Raw genomic sequence first — 20,219 nt, forward strand, 5'->3', positions numbered from 1 at the left:
GGGGGGGTCCTGGGGGAGTCTGGGGGTCCTGGGGGAGTCTGGGGGTTCCTGGAGGAGTCTGGGGCTGTCCCTGGTGGGGTCTGGGGGGTCCCTGGTGGGGTCTGGGGGTCCCTGGTGGGGTCTGGGGGTCCCTGGTGGGGTCTGGAGGGGTCCTGGAGGAGTCTGGGGGGTCATGGAGGAGTCTGGGAGCATCCCGGGGTGGCCACGGGGGAGTTCCTGGAGGAGTCTGGGGGGTCCCTGGTGGGGTCTGGGGGGGTCCTGGTGGGGTCTGGGGGGTCCCTGGTGGGGTCTGGGGGTCCTGGGGGAGTCTGGGGGGTCCCTGGTGGGGTCTGGGGGTCCCTGGGGCTGTCCCAGGGGTGTCCAAGGCAGGTGGGGGTGGATCTGAGAGCTCCCAGTGGGGCTGGGGGAGTTCGGGGACACCCTGAGGGGTCCTGGGAGGGGTCCTGGGGGAGTTTGGGGACACTCTGGGAGGGGTCCTGGGGGGTCCTGGGGGGTCCTGGGAGGGGTCCTGGGGGTCCTGGGGGGTCCTGGGAGGGGTCCTGGGGGGTCCTGGGGGTCGGGGGTGCTGGGTTTGGGGCCGTGCCCCCCCCATCGCTGCTGTTCCCCCCCAAGGCTGCTCCCTGAAGGTTCTGGCGGACAACGAGCGCTACACGTGGATCGTGCTGTGACAGTGACAGCGACAGCGACAGTGACAGCGACAGCGACAGCGACAGGGGGACCCCTCAATGGACACAGACCCGACCCCTCTTTGGGGACATCGCTTTTGGCTTTTCTTTTTTTGGTTTTTTTCTTTTTTTTTTTTGTTTTTTCTTTTTGCCATTCAGTGTTTTACCAAGGGTGGGGAGGGGTCCCCTGGACCTCCCGTCCCACTCCCCAAAAATAAAACTCCCATTTCCACGTTCTGGGGCTTTGTTCGGGGGGGATTTGGGGCCGGTTCGGGTGGGATTTGGGGCCGGTTCGGGTGGGATTTGGGGCCGGTTCGGGTGGGATCTGGGGCAGGTTCGGGTGGGATTTGGGGCAGGTTCCGAGGGTGGGTTCGGGTGGGATTTGGGGCAGGTTCGGGTGGGATTTGGGGCAGGTTCGGGTGGGATCTGGGGCAGGTTCGGGTGGGATTTGGGGCAGGTTCCGAGGGTGGGTTCGGGTGGGATTTGGGGCCGGTTCCGAGGGTGGGTTCGGGTGGGATTTGGAGCCGGTTCGGGTGGGATTTGGGGCAGGTTCGGGTGGGATCTGGGGCCGGTTCGGGTGGGATTTGGGGCAGGTTCGGGTGGGATTTGGGGCAGGTTCGGGTGGGATCTGGGGCCGGTTCCGAGGGCAGGTTCGGGTGGGATTTGGGGCAGGTTCGGGTGGGATTTGGGGCAGGTTCGGGTGGGATTTGGGGCTGGTTCCGAGGGTGGGTTCGGGTGGGATTTGGGGCAGGTTCGGGGGTGGGATTTGGGGCCGGTTCCGAGGGTGGGTTCGGGTGGGATTTGGGGCAGGTTCGGGTGGGATTTGGGGCAGGTTCGGGTGGGATTTGGGGCAGGTTCGGGTGGGATTTGGGCCGGTTCCGAGGGCAGGTTCGGGTGGGATTTGGGGCCGGTTCGGGTGGGATTTGGGGCCGGTTCCGAGGGTGGGTTCGGGTGGGATTTAGGGCAGGTTCGGGTGGGATTTGGGGCCGGTTCGGGTGGGATTTGGGGCAGGTTCGGGTGGGATTTGGGGCCGGTTCGGGTGGGATTTCGGGCCGGTTCGGGTGGGATCTGGGGCAGGTTCGGGTGGGATTTGGGGCAGGTTCGGGTGGGATTTGGGGCCGGTTCCGAGGGCAGGTTCGGGTGGGATTTGGGCTGAGCCCCGTGTGCAGGCAGGGCCGGGCAAACACCGCAGTTGGTTTTTATTCCTTTTACAAAGAAGCTACAAAAGGTAAAAAACAGCGTCTGCAAGGAGGGGGGAGGGGCAGGGGGCGCGGGGGGGGGCGGGGGGACCCCAACCCCCCCCCCGGACCCCCCCCCAAATTCCAGGTTTGGCTTAATTTCCACACGGGCGGCCACGGACACGGCCCCTCCCCCCGGGGGGGCACAAAAAGCACAAAATGATCGAAAACGCCAAAATCTAATACGGGGGGGGAGGGGCGAAGCGCGGGGGGGGGCCCGGGGAGGCCCCGACATGCGGGGGGGGGAGGGGAGGGGGCGTAAGGCAGCGGGGGAGGGGGGTTGGCACTGCGAGGGGGGAGGGGGCAGCGGCCAGGGGTCCCCGCGGTCTTCATCTCCCCCCCCCCCACCCCCGGCTTCCCCTCCCCCTCCCCCCCGAAGGGTCCCCTCCCCCCCCGGGGGGGGGCGGCCATCCCCAAGTCCTGCGGGTCCCTCCCCCCCCCGGGGGGGCCGGGGGGGGCTTTGGCACGGTCCCGGCGTCGCTTAAGGCACATTGTCCCCCCCGGGGGGGCGCGGGGGGGCTCAGCTCGAGGGCAGGGCCTGCACGAAGAGCCCGCGGGGGTCGGCCCGGGGCAGCTTGGCCGGGGGGGGCTCCAGGGGGGGCTCCAGGGGGGGCTCCAGGGCATCGGGGGGGCCCTCGCCCCCCGCCAGCCCCAGCTCTGCCGGCAGCTCCTCGTCGCTCTCCTCCTCCTCCTCCTCCTCCTCGTCTGGGGGGGCGGAACAGAGTGGGGAGGGGGCTGGGGTGACCCCCCCAGTGCCTCCCCCCCAAAAAAACCACAGCGGTGGGGGGGGGGTGGGGGGGCTGCCACCAGGATTGAACCCCCCAATTAACAGAGCACCCCAAAATTAACCCGGCTCAGAATTAACCCCTCCCCATCCAGAACGACCCTGCCCCCCCTCACTGGTGAGAGGAGGGGGCTGCACCTCGCTGGGGGGGGTGCAGGGGCGGGGGGGGGTCACCCACCTTTGTCAGGGTCCTGCGAGTTCAGGGAGCCGGTCAGGTTGGCAAACTGGGCCAGGGGGAGGAAAGGAGGGCGGATCAAGTTTGGGGATGTTTAGGGGGGGGGGCGCCGAGGGTCACTCCCCCCCAAACACCCCCCAGAACCCCTCTAAAAGCCCCCCCCGTGTCCATGACAGCGATGGGAATTGTGCTGCTCCCCTGGGTGATGGAGGTGAGGGCTGAGCCCCCCGGTGCAGCCCCCCAGTGCAGCCCCCCTGGGTGACAGAGGTGAGGGCTGAGCCCCCCAGTGCAGCCCCCCGTGCCCCCCAGTGCAGCCCCCCAGCGCAGCCCCCCCGTGCCCCCCAGCGCAGCCCCCCAGCGCATCCCCCGTGCCCCCCAGCACAGCCCCCCGTGCCCCCCAGCGCTGCCCCCGTGCCCACCTCGCCCATGACGGCGATGGGGCAGGTGCCCCGGGCCCGCGCCACGCGCTGCTCCACCAGGTAATACATGTACTCGTCATAGAGCAGCCGGATCAGGTGGAACGAGCCGAAACTGGCGGCGCTCCGCAGGGTCAGGTCCCGGATCACCATCGAGCTGGGGGACACCGAGGGGTCAGCGGGGCTGGGGGTGTGGGGTGCAAGGGGGGGTCAGTGGGTCTGGGAGTGGGTCTGGGGGCGGGTCTGGGGGCAGGGGGTGCAAGGAGGGGTCAGTGGGTCTGGGGGCGGGGTCAGTGGGTCTGGGGGGACACCGAGGGGTCAGCGGGGCTGGGGGTGTGGGGTGCAAGGAGGGGTCAGCGGGGCTGGGAGTGGGTCTGGGGGCGGGTCTGGGGGCAGGGGGTGCAAGGGGGGTCAGTGGGGCTGGGGGGACACCGAGGGGTCAGCGGGGCTGGGGGTGTGGGGTGCAAGGAGGGGTCAGTGGGGCTGGGGGTGCAAGGGGGGGTCAGTGGGTCTGGGGGTGCCAGGCAGGGTCAGTGGGTCTGGGGGTGCAAGGAGGGGTCAGCGGGGCTGGGGGTGTGGGGTGCAAGGAGGGGTCAGTGGGGCTGGGGGTGCAGGAGGGGTCAGTGGGTCTGGGGGCGGGGTCAGTGGGTCGGGGGGTGCAAGGAGGGGTCAGTGGGTCTGGGGGCGGGGTCAGTGGGTCGGGGGGTGCAAGGAGGGGTCAGTGGGTCTGGGGGTGCAAGGTGGGGTCAGTGGGTCTGGGGGTGCAAGGAGGGGTCAGTGGGGCTGGGGGGACACCGAGGGGTCAGTGGGTGTGGGGTGCAAAGGGGGGTCAGTGGGTCTGGGGGTGCAAGGAGGGGTCAGTGGGGCTGGGGGGACACCGAGGGGTCAGCGGGTCTGGGGGTGCCAGGCAGGGTCAGTGGGTCTGGGGGCAGGAGATGAAGGTGGGGTCAGTGGGTCTGGGGGCGGGTCTGGGGGCGGGGGGTGCAAGGCAGGGTCAGTGGGTCTGGGGGTGCAAGGTGGGGTCAATGGGTCTGGGGGCGGGAGATGAAGGAGGGGTCAGTGGGTCTGGGGGCGGGAGATGAAGGTGGGGTCAGTGGGTCTGGGGGCAGGTTTGGGGGTGGGTTTGGGGTCTGGGGGTGCAAGGTGGGGCAGGACGGTCGGGGAATTTCCAGGAGCCTCTGGGAGGATCTGGAATGTCCCGGGGGCCCCGTGGGGCTGGCAGGGGATGTCGGGGTGTCTGTGGGATCTGGGGCTGGCAGGGGATGTCGGGGTGTCTGTGGGATCTGGGGCTGTTTTGGGGATGTCGGGGTGTCTGTGGGATCTGGGGCTGTTTTGGGGGATGTCGGGGTGTCTGTGGGATCTGGGGCTGGCAGGGGATGTTGGGGTGTCTGTGGGATTTGGGGCTGTTTTGGGGGATGTTGGGGTGTCTGTGGGATCTGGGGCTGTTTTGGGGGATGTCGGGGTGCCCACAGGATCTGGGGCTGTTTTGGGGGATGTCGGGGTGTCTGTGGGATCTGGGGCTGGCAGGGGATGTCGGGGTGTCTGTGGGATCTGGGGCTGTTTTGGGGGATGTTGGGGTGTCTGTGGGATCTGGGGCTGTTTTGGGGGATGTCAGGGTGTCTGTGGGATCTGGGGCTGTTTTGGGGGATGTTGGGGTGTCTGTGGGATCTGGGGCTGTTTTGGGGGATGTCGGGGTGTCTGTGGGATCTGGGGCTGTTTTGGGGGTCCCCCACCTGTAGAAGGACCACTTGAGCAGGAAGAGCTTGGCGGCGCGGGGCAGCCCGGGGGTGCCGAGGTGGGGGCGCAGGACTCTGCCCACCACGGCGTCCAGCCAGGCCGCCCACTGCTCCAGCGAGTGCTGCTGCCCCAGCGTGGCCTTGAAATCCTGCTCCAGGCGCTGCACCACCCGCGCCTCGCAGCGACACACCCAGGCCGCCTGCTCCTGCGGGCCGGGACACGCCATGGAACCGGGGACGGGTCCTGCGCGGACCCCCAGCCCACCCCGAGCCCACCCGAACCCCCAGCCCACCCCGAGCCCACCCCGAGCCCACCCGAACCCCCAGCCCACCCCGAACCCATCCCCAGCCCCAGCCAGCCCACCCCCAGCCCCACCCAGCCCACCCCCAGCCCATTCCGAGCCCACCCGAACCCCCAGCCCACCCCGAACCCACCCCCAGCCCCACCCAGCTCACCCTCACCCCCAGCTCACCCTGAGCCCACCCTGAGTCCACCCCCACCCCCAGCCCATCCTCACCCCCAGCTCACCCCGAGCCCACCCTCAGCCCACTCCCACCCCGAGCCCCAGCCCCAGCCCCACCCAGCCCATCCCCTGCCCATCCCCAGCCCACCCGAACCCCCAGCTCACCCCCAGCCCCAACCAGCCCACCCCGAACCCACCCCGAGCCCAGTCCGAGCCCACCCGAACCCCCAGCCCACCCCGAACCCACCCCCAGCCCCACCCAGCCCAGCCCCAGCCCAGTCCGAGCCCACCCGAACCCCCAGCCCACCCCGAACCCACCCCCAGCCCCACTCATCCCCACCCCCAGCCCACCCCCAGCTCACCCTCACCCCCAGCTCACCCTGAGCCCACCCTGAGTCCACCCCCACCCCCAGTCCACCCTCACCCCCAGCTCACCCCCAGCTCACCCCGAGCCCACCCCGAGCCCACTCCCATCCCCACCCCCATCCCACCCCGAGCCCATCCCCAGCTCACCCCGAGCCCACCCTCAGCCCACTCCCACCCCGAGCCCACCCCAGCCCCACCCAGCTCACCCGAGCCCACCCCCAGCCCCATCCCCACCCCCAGCTCACCCCCAGCCCCACCAGCCCACCCCGAGCCCACCCTCAGCCCCACCCATCCCCACCCCCACTCCCACCCCCAGCCCACCCCAGCCCGTCCCGAGCCCCATTCCCGGGAGCACGGGGGGGGTCTCCGCTCTCCGGGGAGCCCCCCCGGCTCTCGGGATGGCCCCGGCTCAGCCTCCCCGGCCCCGTTTGGGGTCCCCCCCACCTGGACGTTGGCGAAGTCGACGCGGTTGAGGTCGCTGAGCATTTGGCTGATCTGGGCCGTGTTCTGCAGCACGGCCCGGGCCGCCTGTGCCAGGTGGTTCAGGGACGTGTAGCGCCGCAGGGTCTGCGCGAACGCCCCGGCCGCTGCTGCCTGCGGGGAAACCGCGGGCTCGGGGGGGCTCCGGGAACCCCCAGAGCTCGGCACAGCACCCCCAAACACCCCCACGCACCCCACATCACCTCCTGAAACCCCCAATCCGCCCCAGGGCCCACCATGACCACGCTCCACAGCCCAGGTCCCCCCCAAGGCCCCACCACGGGCTCCTCAAAACCCACAACACCCAGAACACCCCCCAAACCCTCTTTAGGCCTCCAGGACCCCCCCAACTCCCCCAAATCCAGCACAACCCCCCAAACCCCAACACTGAGACTCTCAAACCCCCCCAGTGACCCCTCACTCCCCCCATTTCCCCCCACAGCCCCCCCAGAGCTCTCAGCAGGAGCTGCAGCCCCCCGAGCCCACCTTGACTCGGACCATCTCCTCGGGCATGCTGACCATGGCGTTCCCCAACCAGCTCTCCAGGCTCTTGGCAAAGTTCCGGATCGCCTGGGTCAAGGCACCTGGAAGGGGAGGCAAAAGAGGGATCTGGGGAACTGGGGGGGCTCATTTGGGAGACCCTTCAAGGGCCACAACAAACTCTGGGGGTCTGGGTGATGGTTTAAGGGTGCAGATCCTCCCTGGGAGGGTTTGAGGAAAGCTGGGTCCTTCTGGAGGCCGTTCTGGGGCCGTGCTGGGTTGGGGAGGATCTTGGGGGGTTCTGGGGGGTCCGGGGGATTTGGGGGCTCACTGGGGATGGGGCGCAGCACGTCGGGCACCAGGATCTCCACCAGCCCCTGGTACAGGGCGTGGTCGCAGTCGCGCACCCAGCGCAGGACGGGCTCGTGCCGGGCCAGCAGCAGCAGCCGCCGCCGGGGCAGGCGCCGCTCCACCTCCTCCTGCCTGTGCAACGGGGGGCCGGGGTCACCCCAAAACCTGGGGAGAGCCCCCAGCGGCCCCAGGGCACCCCCACATCACACCCCAGGGCACCCCCACATCACATCCCAGAGCACCCCCACATCACATCCCACCCCAGAGCAGCCCCACATCACATCACATCCCAGAGCATCCCCACAGCACATCCCATCCCACCCCAGCAGCCCCAGAGCACCCCCACATCACATCCCACCCCAGAGCACCCCCACATCCCACCCCACAGCACCCCCACATCACATCCCACCCCAGCCCAGCAGCCCCAGAACACCCCCACATCACATCCCAGCACCCCCACATCCCACCCCAGCAGCCCCAGAGCACCCCCACATCCCACCCCAGCACCCTCACATCCCATCCCACCCCAGCAGCCCCAGAGCACCCCCACATCTCACCCCAGCAGCCCCAAAACCATTTGCACCCCATGTCCTGGGGACCCTGAAATCCCAGGGGTCTCAGACACCCTGGCTGCAGGATCCCCCACACCCACAGGACCCCCAAATCCTGCTGTCCCCCATGTCCCCAGTGTCCCCCAGTGTCCCCCAGTGTCCCCAGTGTCCCCCATGTCCCCAGTGTCCCCCAGTGTCCCCCAGTGTCCCCAGTGTCCCCCAGTGTCCCCCAGTGTCCCCATGTCCCCAGTGTCCCCAGTGTCCCCAGTGTCCCCAGTGTCCCCCAGTGTCCCCCAGTGTCCCCAGTGTCCCCAGTGTCCCCCAGTGTCCCCCAGTGTCCCCAGTGTCCCCCAGTGTCCCCAGTATCCCCCAATGTCCCCAGTGTCCCCCAGTGTCCCCCAGTGTCCCCAGTGTCCCCAGTATCCCCAGTGTCCCCAGTGTCCCCCAGTGTCCCCAGTGTCCCCAGTGTCCCCAGTGTCCCCCAGTATCCCCAGTGTCCCCAGTGTCCCCAGTGTCCCCATGCCCCCAGTGTCCCCAGTGTCCCCAGTGTCCCCAGTGTCCCCCAGTGTCCCCAGTGTCCCCCAGTGTCCCCCAGTGTCCCCCAGTGTCCCCAGTGTCCCCCAGTGTCCCCAGTGTCCCCAGTGTCCCCAGTGTCCCCGTGTCCCCAGTATCCCCAGCGTCCCCAGTGTCCCCAGTGTCCCCAGTGTCCGCAGTGTCCCCAGTGTCCCCCAGTGTCCCCCATGTCCCCATGTCCCCAGTGTCCCCAGTGTCCCCCAGTATCCCCAGTATCCCCAGTGTCCCCCAGTGTCCCCCAGTGTCCCCAGTGTCCCCAGTGTCCCCCAGTGTCCCCAGTGTCCCCAGTGTCCCCAGTGTCCCCCAGTGTCCCCAGTGTCCCCCTGTTTTGGAGGCCCCTCCACTCACGCATCGGTCTCGCCGCTGCAGCGCCAGAAGCTTTTCCAGAGCGTCTCCACCAGCGAGAACTGGAGGTTGATCATCACATCCACGATGGCCTTGGGGGGGCACAGCGGGGTCAGGGGGGTCCCAGGATGTGGGGACAGGGTGGTTTTGGGGTCCTGGGGGTTTCCCACCTCGCAGTGCTCCCGGTAGAGCTGCTGGAAGACGCGCAGGTCCTCGGCCCCGGTGCCCTCGGGGAGCCCCTTCCCCTGCAGCTCGATCTCGGGGAACTCCGGCAGCGTGCGGGAAGCATCTGCAGGGATCCGGGGGTCAGGGTGGGGATCCCCAAAACCGGGGGGGGGGAAGGGGAATTTCTTGGGTGCACAACCGTGGGGGGGCTCACCCAGGAACTGCTGGTACTGCTGCACCTGGGCGCTGATGTCGGGGACGCCGGGAGGGGCCGGCCCCGAGGACACCCCGTTGGTGACCCCTCCCTCCACCTTCTGCACGGGTTTGAGGCTGCGGGGGGCGGGAAGAGGGCGAGGCTCAGCGGGGTTTTGGGGGGCTCAGAGAGGGGGGAGCCGGCTCTTTGCCCTCACCGTTGTTTCTGGGCGAAGGGCTGCTGCCTCATGGCCAGGTGCTGCTGGTCCTCCACGAGCCGCAGCAGCGGCGACCCCGCCTTGATGCGCAGCCCGTAGTAGTGGTACTTGGAGTTCCCCCTGCGGAACGGGAGGCTCTGGGGGGCTGGATCCCCCCGGGGTGGGAATCCCTGAGGGATTCCAGGGCGCTTTTTGGGGCGGTTTTGGGGTGTCTGGGGGTCTGACCTGGTGCCGAGGCGCCGCGTGCGCAGCCCCATGAACACGGAGCGGATGAGTTTCCCGAAGGAGGCGGCGTTGACGGGCTCCAGCTTGTGGCCCTGGCAGTGCAGCAGGTAGTGGCAGTACAGGGCGCTGCGGGGCAGACTCACCCCCTCGGCCGTCTCGTAGTTGTCCAGCAGCCACTGCACCTGCGGGGGGGGGGGAAAGGGGGCGTCACCCGCACCCCAAAAACCCCCCGACCCCGCCCTTCCCACCTGTACCCCCGCCCGGAGCCCGCTCGGGTTCTGCCCCGAAGTCAGGCAGGGGTTGTTGTTGTAAGGAGCGCTGTTTGTGGGGAAGGGATGTCCCCGCGGCCACAGCGCCGTTTCCTTCCCAAAATCTTCATATTTCGCTCACACATCTCCATTTCCCCCCTCAACCTCCCATTCCACCCCCAGATCTTTCTTCCCCGAACCTCTCTTCTTCCTCCAAAACCCATTTCCCTCCAATCTCCCATTTCACTCCAACTCTCCCATTAAACCCCCGTTCTTTTCCTGCTCTTTTCTCCTTCCCACCCGCCCCCTTTCCCCCTCCCAGCCCCCGGGGGTCTCACCGTGGCGGGGGAGGCGCGGGTGGTGTGGGCGTAGGCGGCGCCGCCGCCCCCCATGTACCCCCCCTGGATAACGTAGGTGCCTCCTCCGGGGGTCCCGGAGCCCCCCTGGCTGGGGGCGGGGGCGGGGGTCCCCAGGATCTGCCCCCCCGCCACGTACATGGGCACGGGGGCGCTGGCGGGGGGGGCCTGCGAGCTGGCCGGGGGAGGGGGCGGCGGGGGGGGGCTGGGCTGCACCGCAGCCCCCGCAGCCCCCTCGAAGTAGCCCCCCGAGTTCTGCCCGAAGAGCGGCGTCTCGGCGAACGGGAACGAGCCCGAGCGGCTGCGGGGGGAGGAAAGCACAGAACGGGGAGGGGAGGGGGGGGTTAATCAGGAGACCCCCCCCCCACGAGGGGGTGGTCGGGGGGGTCTGGGGGACACTCACATGGCCCCGGGGGGGTAGGAGCCGTCCCCCCCCTCCACGTAGGGCACGGGGGCGGGGAACACGTGCTGCACCGGCGGCAGCTGCTGCACCTGCGGGGGGGACACGGACAGCGGGGGGGGGGTCAGCGGGGGGCACCCCCCAACACCCCCCGTCCCCCCCGAACGGCCCCCGCTCACCTCCTGGGGGGGGCCGGCCTTGGGGGCAGCCGTGGCGGCGCTGGGGGCTGGGGAGCGCTGGGGGCACAGGGGGGGCACCCCCGCCTCAGCTCTCGGCAGCCCCATTTTTACCCTTTCCAGCACCATTTTAACCCCGCTCCGCGCCCCATCCCAGCCCCGGACACACAATTCCACTCCATTCCGCTCCAATTCTCACGCTTTTCACCCCACTTTGCCCCGTTCCACCCCGCCTTTATCCCAGTTCATCCCCATCGCCCCGTTCCAACCCCATTTCTGGACATTTGGGGCCACTTCAGCTCAATTTTACCAATTTAACCCCACCCCCGCCCCGTTTTTACCCCATTTCTCTCCATTTTGGGCAACTTCGGCAGAATTTTACCCCCTCCCAGCCCGTTTCACCCACATTTCTCCCCGCTCCAGTCCCAATTTCCACCCAGTTTTCCCCTGTTTTTCGCACCTGCTGCCCCCCCGGGCTGGGCCCGGGCTGGGGGGGCGCGGGGGGGGCGGGGCTGCCCTCGGCGCCCTCCGGGGGCCGCAGCCCCTCTGCTTTGGGGACAAAAACGGCACATTTGGGTCAGATTCTGTCCTCCCCCCGGTGCTGGGGTCTCCCCCAGAAGCGGGGGGTGAGGGGAGGGCTGTTTTTGGGGCGATCCGCGGTGTTTTTGGGGTGCTCACCCGCCACGGTGACCACGATGAACTGCTGGGGGGGGGGCGCGGGCGCGGGGGGCGCCGGGGGGGGCGCCCCGGGGGCGGAGCCTCCCGGCAGCTCCGCCCCGAAAGGGGCGGTGCCGGCGGGGGGCGCTGCGGAGGGCGGCGGCTGCTGCTGCTGTGACGTCGTCGCCGTCAGCTCGGTGACGAATGAGGGTTGGGTCGCCATGGCGACGGCTAGGGGAGTGACGTCATGGCGACGGGTGACGCCAACGCGCGATTGACGTCACCGCGGGGATAAAAAGGGTGATGCTACCGCCGCGCGTTACATTTCGCGTGACGTCACGACACGACTCCGCCCCAGGGATGCCCGAGAGTGACGTCACGACTGGTTTGTGACATCACCGCGAGGGAGGGGGCGTGTCCAGCCGCGACCCGCGCGCCCACATTGGCTCCCGCCCCCCGCCCCGCCTTCCCATTGGCCCGCCCGCCCGCCAATCGCGCGGCGCGCTCAAGCCCCGCCCTCCTCGCCCAGGCCCGCTGCCCCCCCCCCCCCGCTCCCCATCCCCCCCTTTCCCCCCCCCGCCGCCATTTTGGCGGCGCCGCTCGGACCCACCTGCCCGCGGCCGCCGCCGGGGCCCCGCGCGGACTCCGCCTGCCCCCGGTGCCGCGGCTGCTGCTGCCGGCGGGGCCCGACGGAGCGGGGGGGCGGCGGCGGCAGGGGCCGGACCGGGCCGGAGCGCGGTCGCCACGGTGACCGTGCTATGGCGGCCTCCCTGGTCCCTCACCGGGGCAACTGTTGCTACCCGCCTCGGCGGCGGGCGGGGCCGGCCGCGTAGGTCCCGCCCCTCATCTCCTATTGGTTATCACTCTCCGCCGCCGCGCGCTGGTTGGTTAATCCGCCCGTCGCTCCGCGCCAGCCCCGCCCCTCTCCTCCCTCATTGGCTTTTCCGTGCGTCATCAGCGCTTCCTGAGGGAGGAGGGGAGGGCGGGGCCGCGCGGGGAGGTGGCGCAATCCTATTGGTCAGAGCGGCTGTCGATCAGCGCGAGGGGTGAGCGCGCCGCGGGCCGCGAGGGCTGTCGGGAGATGTGGTCCCTGCGGCAGAGGTGCCTCGTGACGTCACGGAGGAGTGACGCCATGGCCGGGCTGTGTTCACGGCGCCGTTTGAGGGTTTGATTGGCGCTGTGAGGGGGAGAACGGGCGGTTTAACCGGGGAATGAAACGGGGATCCAGCAGTGGGGGCCTTAGCACCGCGAGCCCAGCTTGTGCGCTCGGGCACTCCTAAGGCCGTGCTCTCCGCGGGGCTCTAGCGGTACAATTTAAACCGGTACAATTGTTCTACAGGGCTGTGCCGGCTCCATCGAGGGGCTGTGCCGGCTCCGGGGGGGCCCGCAAGTGCGAGGGGGGACCCCAAGCTCAGCTTCCGGTGGTGTCATGGCGGCCGCGCCGCGGAGCACGACGGGAAATGTAGTCCCGAGGCGAGTCACGTGATGCAGGAAAGCACCGCCCACAGAGGGGCGGGGTCGGCGGGAAACGATGTCACGTGCGCGCGGGTCACGTGACCCCCGAGCGCTTCCGGGGCGCGATGGGGCCGGGGGTGGCGGTGAGGGGGCGGGTGGGGGCGGGGGGAGGGGGCCGGGGGTGTCCCGGGGGGTCTCCGGGTGTCCCCAGGGTGTCCCCAGGGTGTCCCCGGGTGTCCCCAGGGTGTCCCCGGGGTCCCGGTTCGGCGGGAGGGTTCCGCCATGACCCCAGCGGCAGTTCCGGTGCTGGGGTTGTCCCGGTCTGGGGGGGTCTCGGTTTCGGGGCTGTCCCGGTTCTGGGGGGGGTTTCTGGGGCTGGGGTCTCTCTCGGGGGTCTCGGGGGTCTCGGTGACTCCCCCGTTCCCCCCCAGCGCTCCCTCTGCCGGGTTTTTGCCGGCTCCCGGCGCTGCCTGCACGGGACGCTCCCGGCCCGCGCCCCCCCCCTCATCCCCATCGTGGTGGAGCAGACGGTGAGTGGGGGGGGGGGGCGACCCCTGAGACCCCCCTTGGGACCCCCACAAACACCCCCAGCCCGCCCCAAAGCACCCCCGGATCCCCCTCCCTGTCCCCCCCGATCCTCCAGACTCCCCCAACCTCCCCCCTTTTCACCCCCAGGGCCGGGGGGGGTCGCATCCCCAAAACAGCGCAGGGGGTCCCGTCTGTCCTGGGGCCCTCCCAGACCCCCCAGACCCCCCCAGACCTCTGACCCCCCTCAAAAGACCCCCCCAGACCCCCCCTTTTTCTCCTCCAGGGCCGGGGGGGTCGCACACTCCAAACAGTGCAGGGGGTCCCGTCTGTCCTCGGGCCCCCCCCAAAGACCCCCCAGACCCCCCCAGACCTCTGACCCCCCCAAAAGACCCCCTGAGCCCCCCCAGACCCCAGAAGCCCCCCCAAAGCCCCCCTTTTTCCCCCCCAGGGCCGGGGGGGTTGAACCTCCAAAACAGCGCAGGGAGTCCCGTCTGTCCTCGGGCCCCCCAGACCCCCCAGACCCCCCCAGACCCCCCCAGACCTCTGAACCCCCCAAAAGACCCCCCAGACCCCCCCCGATCTCTGACCCCCCCCAAAGACCTCCTGAGCCCCCCCAGACCTCTGAACCCCCCAAAAGAGCCCCCTGAGCCCCCCCGGGCCTCTGACCCCCACGAAAGACCCCCCTGAGCCCCCCCAGACCCCCTCAGACCTCTGAACCCCCGAAAAGACCCCCCAGACCCCAAAAGCCCCCCAGACCCCCCTTTTCACCCCCAGGGCCGGGGGGGTCGCACCTCCAAAACAGCGCAGGGGGTCCCGTCTGTCCTCTGACCCCCCAGACCCCCCCAGACTCCCCCCGACCTCTGAACCCCCGAAAAGGCCCCCCTGAGCCCCCCAGAGCTCTGAACCCCCCAAAAGACCCCCCCAGACCCCCCCCCGACCTCTGACCCCCCAAAGCCTCCCCTGAGCCCCACCAGACCTCTGACCCCCATGAAAGACCCCCCAGACCCCTCCAGACCTCTGAACCACCCCAAAAGCCCCCCCAGACCTCTGACCCCCCCTAAAAGCTCCCCCTGAGCCCCCCCAGACCTCTGACCCCCCTCAAAAGACCCCCCCAGACCCCAAAAGCCCCCCCAGACCCCCCTTTTCCCCCCCCAGGGCCGGGGGGGTCACATCTCCAAAACAGCGCAGGGGGTCCCGTCTGTCCTCTGACCCCCCAGACCCCCCCAGACTCCCCCAACCTCTGAGCCCCCCCAGAAGCCCCCCCTGAGCCCCCCCAGACCCCAAAGCCCCCCCAAAGCCCCCCCAGCCCCCCCTTTTTCTCCTCCAGGGCCGGGGGGGTCGCACCTCCAAAACAGCACAGGGGGTCCCGTCTGTCCTCTGACCCCCCAGACCCCCCCAGACCCCCCCAGACCTCAGAACCCCCCAAAAGCCCCCCCAGACCTCTGACCCCCCCTAAAAGCTCCCCCTGAGCCCCCCAGACCTCTGAGCCCCCCCAAAGCCCCCCCCTGAACCCCCCCTTTTCACCCCCAGGGTCGCACCTCCAAAACAGTGCAGGGGGGTCCCGTCTGTCCTCTGACCCCCCCAGACCCCCCCGACCTCTGAACCCCCCAAAGACCCCCCTGAGCCCCCCCAGACCCCCAAAGCCCCCCCAGCCCCCCCTTTTTTCCCCCCCAGGGCCGGGGGGGAGCGAGCCTACGACATTTACTCGCGGCTGCTGCGGGGAGCGCATCGTCTGCGTGATGGGCCGGTGGGTACCCCCGGGGGGGGGCAGGGGGGGGGCTCGGGGGGCCTGGACCCCCCCCTGGGGACCCCCTGACCCCCCCACGACCCCTCCCCAGATCGATGACAGCCTGGCCAGCCCTGGTGATCGCCCAGCTGCTGTTCCTGCAGTCCGAGAGCAACAAGAAACCCATCCACATGTACATCAACAGCCCCGGTGAGGCTGGGGGGCTGGGGGGGCTTGGGGGGGCTCGGGATGGGGGTCAGGGGGGCTCGGGGGGCTCGGGGGCCTTGGGGGGCTCGGGGGGGGCCTGGGGGGGGGGTCAGGGGGGCTCGGGGGGGCTTGGGTGGGGTCAGGGGGGTCTCTGGGGGGAAGGAGGGGACTCGGGGGGCTCGGGGGTCTCAGGGGGGGCTTGAGGGGACTTGGGGGGGCTCGGGGGGCTCGGGGGGGCTCGGGGGGGGCTCGGGGGGGCTTGGGTGGGGTCAGGGGGGCTTGGGGGGCTCTGGGGGGAAGGAGGGGGCTCGGGGGGCTGGGGGGTCTCAGGGGGCTCGGGGGGCTTGGGGGGCTCGGGGGGGGCTCGAGGGGGGCTTGGGGGGGGTCGGGGGGGGCTCAGGGGGGGCTCGGGGGGGCTCGGGGACAAGGAGGGGGCTTGGGGGGGGTTCAGGCAGGCTCGGGGGGGCTCAGGGGGGGCTTGGGGGGGCTCGGGGGGGGCTGGGGGGGGCTTGGGTGGGGTCTCAGGGGGAGCTCAGGGGGGCTTGGGGGGGCTTGGGTGGGGTCAGGGGGGCTGGGGGGGGCTCGGGGGGAGCTCAGGGGGGCTTGGGGGGGCCTGGGGGGGGGTCAGGGGGGGCCTCGGGGGGGCTCGGGGGGAAGGAGGGGGCTCGGGGGGCTTGGGTGGGGTCAGGGGGGGCCCGGGGACAAGGGGGGGGCTGGGGGGGACAAGGAGGGGGCTCGGGGGGGCTTGGGGGCTCGAGGGGGGCTTGGGGGGGGACTCAGTGGACAAGGAGGGGGCTTGGGGGGGCTCGGGGAGCCCGGGGGGGGTTCGGGGGGGCTGGGGGACTCAGTGGGGGCTCAGGGAGGGCTCGGAGGGCTGGGGGGAGGCTCGGGGGGCTCGAGGGGGGCGGGGGGGCTCAGGGGGGGCTCGGAGGGCTGGGGGAGGCTCGGGGGGGCTCGAGGGGCTCGGGGGACAAGGAGGGGGTCTGGGGAAGGGCTGTGGGGTCTGAAAAGGGAGATGGGACCACCTGGAGAGGGTTGTGAACCCCAAAACCTCTCTCCTTGGAGACAGAGTGGGGAGGGTTGGGGGAATTGGGGAATTTTTGGGGGGGTCAGGGAGGGTTTGGGGTTCATCAGGGGCGTGGTGACCCCACCTTGGCCGTGTGGAGCTCGGGGGTCCCGGGGCTGTTGTGGCTCTTTGGGACGTCTGTGGGGCCTGGGGGAGGTTGGGGGGTCCCGTGGGGGGTTTGGGGCTGCCCCTGTGACCCGTGGCCACCCCCAGGGGTCTCGCTGAGACCCCAGAGAGCCACAACGGGCCCGTGGGGTCATCATGGCCAGGGGGGATCAGCGAGACCCCTGGGGGGTGGCCAAGGGTCACAGGGGCAGCCCCAAACCCCCCACGGGACCCCCCAACCTCCCCCAAACCCCCCAGGGGACCCCCAACCTCCCCCAAACCCCCCACGGGACCCCCCAACCTCCCCCAAACCCCCCAGGGGACCCCCCAACCTCCCCCAAACCCCCCACGGGACCCCCCAACCTCCCCCAAACCCCCCAGGGGACCCCCCAACCTCCCCCAAACCCCCCACGGGACCCCCCAACCTCCCCCAGGCCCCACAAACGTCCCAAAGAGCCACAACAGCCCCGGGACCCCCGAGCTCCACGCGGCCAAGGTGGGGTCACCAAGCCCCTGATGGGGGTGGGACACCCCCAAACCCTCCCTGACCCCCACAAGGGGACGTGAACCCCCCAGGGCAGCTTTTGGGGTGTCCCTGACGAGGTTTTGACCCCTCAGGGGGGCTCGGTGACCTCGGGGCTGGCCATCTACGACACCATGCAGTACGTGCTGACCCCGGTGTGCACCTGGTGCGTGGGGCAGGCGGCCAGCATGGGCTCGCTGCTGCTGGCGGCCGGCGCGCCCGGCATGCGCCACGCGCTGCCCAACGCCCGCATCATGGTGCACCAGCCCTCGGGGGGGGCCCGGGTACGGCCCCCCACAAACCCCCCCGGACATGGGGAGGGATGGGGAGGGGGCTCGGGGGGCGGGGGCGGCGGCTGGATGAGGGGGGAGCGGCTTGGGGGAGGGGGAGAGGGTTTGGGGGGATCCTGGAAGGGTTTGGGGGGATCCTGGAAGGGTTTGGGGGAATCCTGAAAGGGTTTGGGGGCATCCTGAAGGGGTTTGGGGGGATCCTGAAGGGGTTTGGGGGTCCCTGAAAGGGTTTGGGGGGGATCCTGGAAGGGTTTGGGGGATCCTGAAGGGGTTTGGGGGTCCCTGAAAGGGCTTGGGGGGGATCCTGGAAGGGTTTGGGGGGACTCTTGAGGGGGCTTGGGGGGATCCTGGAAGGGCTTGGGGGGTCCCTGAAAGGGTTTGGGGGGACCCTGAGGGGGCTTGGGGGGATCCTGAAGGGATTTGGGGGAACCCTGGAAGGGTTTGGGGGTCCCTGAAAGGGTTTGGGGGGTAGGGGGAAAGGGCTTGGGGGGATCCTGAAAGGGCTTGGGGGGACCCTGGAAGGGTTTGGGGGATCCTGAAGGGGTTTGGGGGGATCCTGGAAGGGTTTGGGGGATCCTGGAAGGGTTTGGGGGATCCTGAAGGGTTTGGGGGATCCTGAAGGGGTTTGGGGGGATCCTGAAGGGGTTTGGGGGGATCCTGAAGGGGTTTGGGAGATCCTGGAAGGGTTTGGGGGGATCCTGGAAGGGTTTGGGGGATCCTGGAAGGGTTTGGGGGATCCTGAGGGGGCTTGGGGGGATCCTGAAAGGGTTTGGGGGGACCCTGAAAGGGCTTGGGGGGATCCTGGAAGGGTTTGGGGGCATCCTGAGGGGGCTTGGGGGTCCCTAAAAGGGCTTGGGGGAGGGGGAAAGGGTTTGGGGGGAACTCTGAAAGGGTTTGGGGGGTCCCTGAGGGGGCTTGGGGGGACCCTGAAAGGGCCTGGAGGGGCTCTGAAAGGGTTTGGGGAGATCCTGAAAGGGTTTGGGGGAGATCCTGAAAGTGTTTGGAGGTCCCTGAAAGGGTTTGGGGGGACCCTGAAAGGACCTGGGGAGACCCTGAAGGGGCTTGAGGGTCCCTGAAGGGGCTTGGGGAGACCCTGAAAGGATTTGGGGGGATCTTGAAAGGGCTTGGGGGGCCCCTAAGGGGGCCTGGGGGGATCCTGAAGGGGCTTGGGGGGATCCTGGAAGGGTTTGGGGGGACTCTGAGGGGGCTTGGGGGGGAGGGGGAAAGGGCTTGGGAGATCCTGAAAGGGTTTAGGGGGGACCCTGAAAGGGCTTGGGGGGGATCCTGAAAGGGTTTGGGGGGATCCTGGAAGGGTTTGGGGGGATCCTGAAGGGGTTTGGGGGGATCCTGAGGGGGCTTGGGGGGAGGGGGAGAGGGCTTGGGGGGATCCTGGAAGGGTTTGGGGGATCCTGAAGGGGTTTGGGGGGATCCTGAGGGGGCTTGGGGGTCCCTGAAAGGACTTGGGGGGAGGGGGAAAGAGCTTGGGAGATCCTGAAAGGGTTTGGGGGGACCCTGAAAGGGCTTGGGGGAGGGGGAAAGGGTTTGGGGAGAACTCTGAAAGGGTTTGGGGGGTCCCTGAGGGGGCTTGGGGGGACCCTGAAAGGGCCTGGAGAGGCTCTGAAAGGGTTTGGGGAGACCCTGAAAGGGTTTGGGGGGGATCCTGAAAGGGCTTGGAGGTCCCTGAAGGAGTTTGGGGGGGACCCTGAAAGGGTTTGGGGGGACCCTGAAAGGGCCTGGGGAGATCCTGAAACGTTTGGGGGGACCCTGAAAGGACTTGGGGCGATCCTGGAAGGGCTTGGGGGGATCCTGAAAGGGTTTGGGGGGACCCTGAAAGGGTTTGGGGGGATCCTGAAAGGTTTGGGGAGACCCTGGAAGGGTTTGGGGGGGATCCTGAAAGGGTTTGGGGGGACCCTGGAAGGGTTTGGGGGGATCCTGAAAGGTTTGGGGAGACCCTGGAAGGGCTTGGGGGGATCCTGAAAGGGCCTGGGGAGATCCTGAAAGCGCTTGGGGGGACCCTGGAAGGGTTTGGGGGTCCCTGAAGGGGTTTGGGGGGACCCTGGAAGGGTTTGGGGGTCCCTGAAGGGGTTTGGGGGGACCCTGGAAGGGTTTGGGGGGACCTTGGAAGGGTTTGGGGGGACCCTGGAAGGGTTTGGGGGGACCTTGGAAGGGTTTGGGGAGCACAGGAACAGGGAGGGAAATGGGGAGGGGCGCGTTCCCCACTGCGTTTGTGTGGGGAGGGGGCTCTGAAAGAGCGGGGGCAGCGCCTGGAAGGGATAAACGGGGACCCAGGGTGGGGGGAGACGTGCTGGGACCCCCCAGGGGATCCTGTGTGGGGTGGGTGGGTTTGGGGCTCCCCCAGACCCTCCTGAGCCCCCCTGAACCCCCCAACTCAGGGCCAGGCCACCGACATCGCCATCCAGGCCGAGGAGATCCTGCAGCTGAAGCGCCAGATCAACGGGCTCTACGCCAAGCACACGGGGCAGCCGCTGCCCGTCATCGGTGAGGGACCCCCCAAAGCCCCCCAGGACCCCCCCAGATTGCCCAGAGGTGCCCCTGACCCCCCCTGTGCCTCCCCAGAAGCCGCCATGGAGCGGGACCGGTACCTGAGCCCGGTGGAGGCGCAGGAGTTCGGGCTCCTGGACCAGGTTCTGGTGCATCCCCCGCCCCGCGGCGAGGACGAGCCCCGGCTGGTGCAGAAGGAGCCCCCCAACAGCCCCTCCCCGCCCCCCCAAATCCCCCCAGCGTCCTGAGGCTGCTCCTGGCAGCGCTGGGGGAAGTTTTTAGAGTGAGGGAGGGGGCTCTGGGAGCCGTGTGTGGAAATAAAGGGCTCTGGAACCCCAGGGAGTCCTGCAGGGATTTTGGGGGGGTCGGTGCCGTGCTGGGGGTGGGAGAGGCGATGGAGGGGGAGCAAGGAGGAGCCGTGGGGAGGAGAGGGAGGGTTTGGGGGACACGGGAGCGTTTGTGGGGTGTGTGAATTATTTGGGGGGGCTCGGGGGGGGGTCTGGTTTGGGGGGCGGGGTTTCTTTGGGGGGGGGGGCATTGACGATACCGGGACCCC

The 20,219-nt window shown here is 69.6% G+C and overlaps 2 protein-coding genes across 2 annotated transcripts; one reads left to right on the forward strand and one right to left on the reverse strand.

Moving 5' to 3' along the window:
• Window positions 1–2,331: 2,331 nt before the first annotated feature.
• On the reverse strand, window positions 2,332–10,642 carry LOC131574318 (MHC class II regulatory factor RFX1-like). Its single transcript, XM_058828756.1, has 15 exons — window positions 10,608–10,642; window positions 10,432–10,520; window positions 10,011–10,329; window positions 9,425–9,606; window positions 9,200–9,319; window positions 9,004–9,119; window positions 8,795–8,913; window positions 8,628–8,716; window positions 7,136–7,287; window positions 6,811–6,908; window positions 6,289–6,438; window positions 5,012–5,220; window positions 3,282–3,435; window positions 2,866–2,911; window positions 2,332–2,608 (listed from the first exon to the last, which is right to left on the reverse strand). Exons 3-15 carry the CDS (start codon window positions 10,167–10,169, stop codon window positions 2,424–2,426), a joined length of 1,779 nt encoding a protein of 592 aa, XP_058684739.1. The 5' UTR covers window positions 10,170–10,329; window positions 10,432–10,520; window positions 10,608–10,642; the 3' UTR covers window positions 2,332–2,423.
• Window positions 10,643–12,757: 2,115 nt separating this feature from the next.
• LOC131574321 (ATP-dependent Clp protease proteolytic subunit, mitochondrial-like) lies at window positions 12,758–20,001 on the forward strand. Its single transcript, XM_058828758.1, is given in 8 exon segments — window positions 12,758–12,859; window positions 13,148–13,250; window positions 14,924–14,964; window positions 14,966–14,991; window positions 15,083–15,179; window positions 16,967–17,155; window positions 19,555–19,660; window positions 19,739–20,001. Coding segments are annotated over 8 exon segments (753 nt in total). The 5' UTR covers window positions 12,758–12,841; the 3' UTR covers window positions 19,912–20,001.
• The last annotated feature ends 218 nt before the right edge of the window (window positions 20,002–20,219 follow it).

This window comes from Poecile atricapillus, unplaced genomic scaffold (genome assembly GCF_030490865.1).
Source record: "Poecile atricapillus isolate bPoeAtr1 unplaced genomic scaffold, bPoeAtr1.hap1 scaffold_243, whole genome shotgun sequence".
In the NCBI taxonomy this organism is placed as follows: domain Eukaryota; kingdom Metazoa; phylum Chordata; class Aves; order Passeriformes; family Paridae; genus Poecile; species Poecile atricapillus.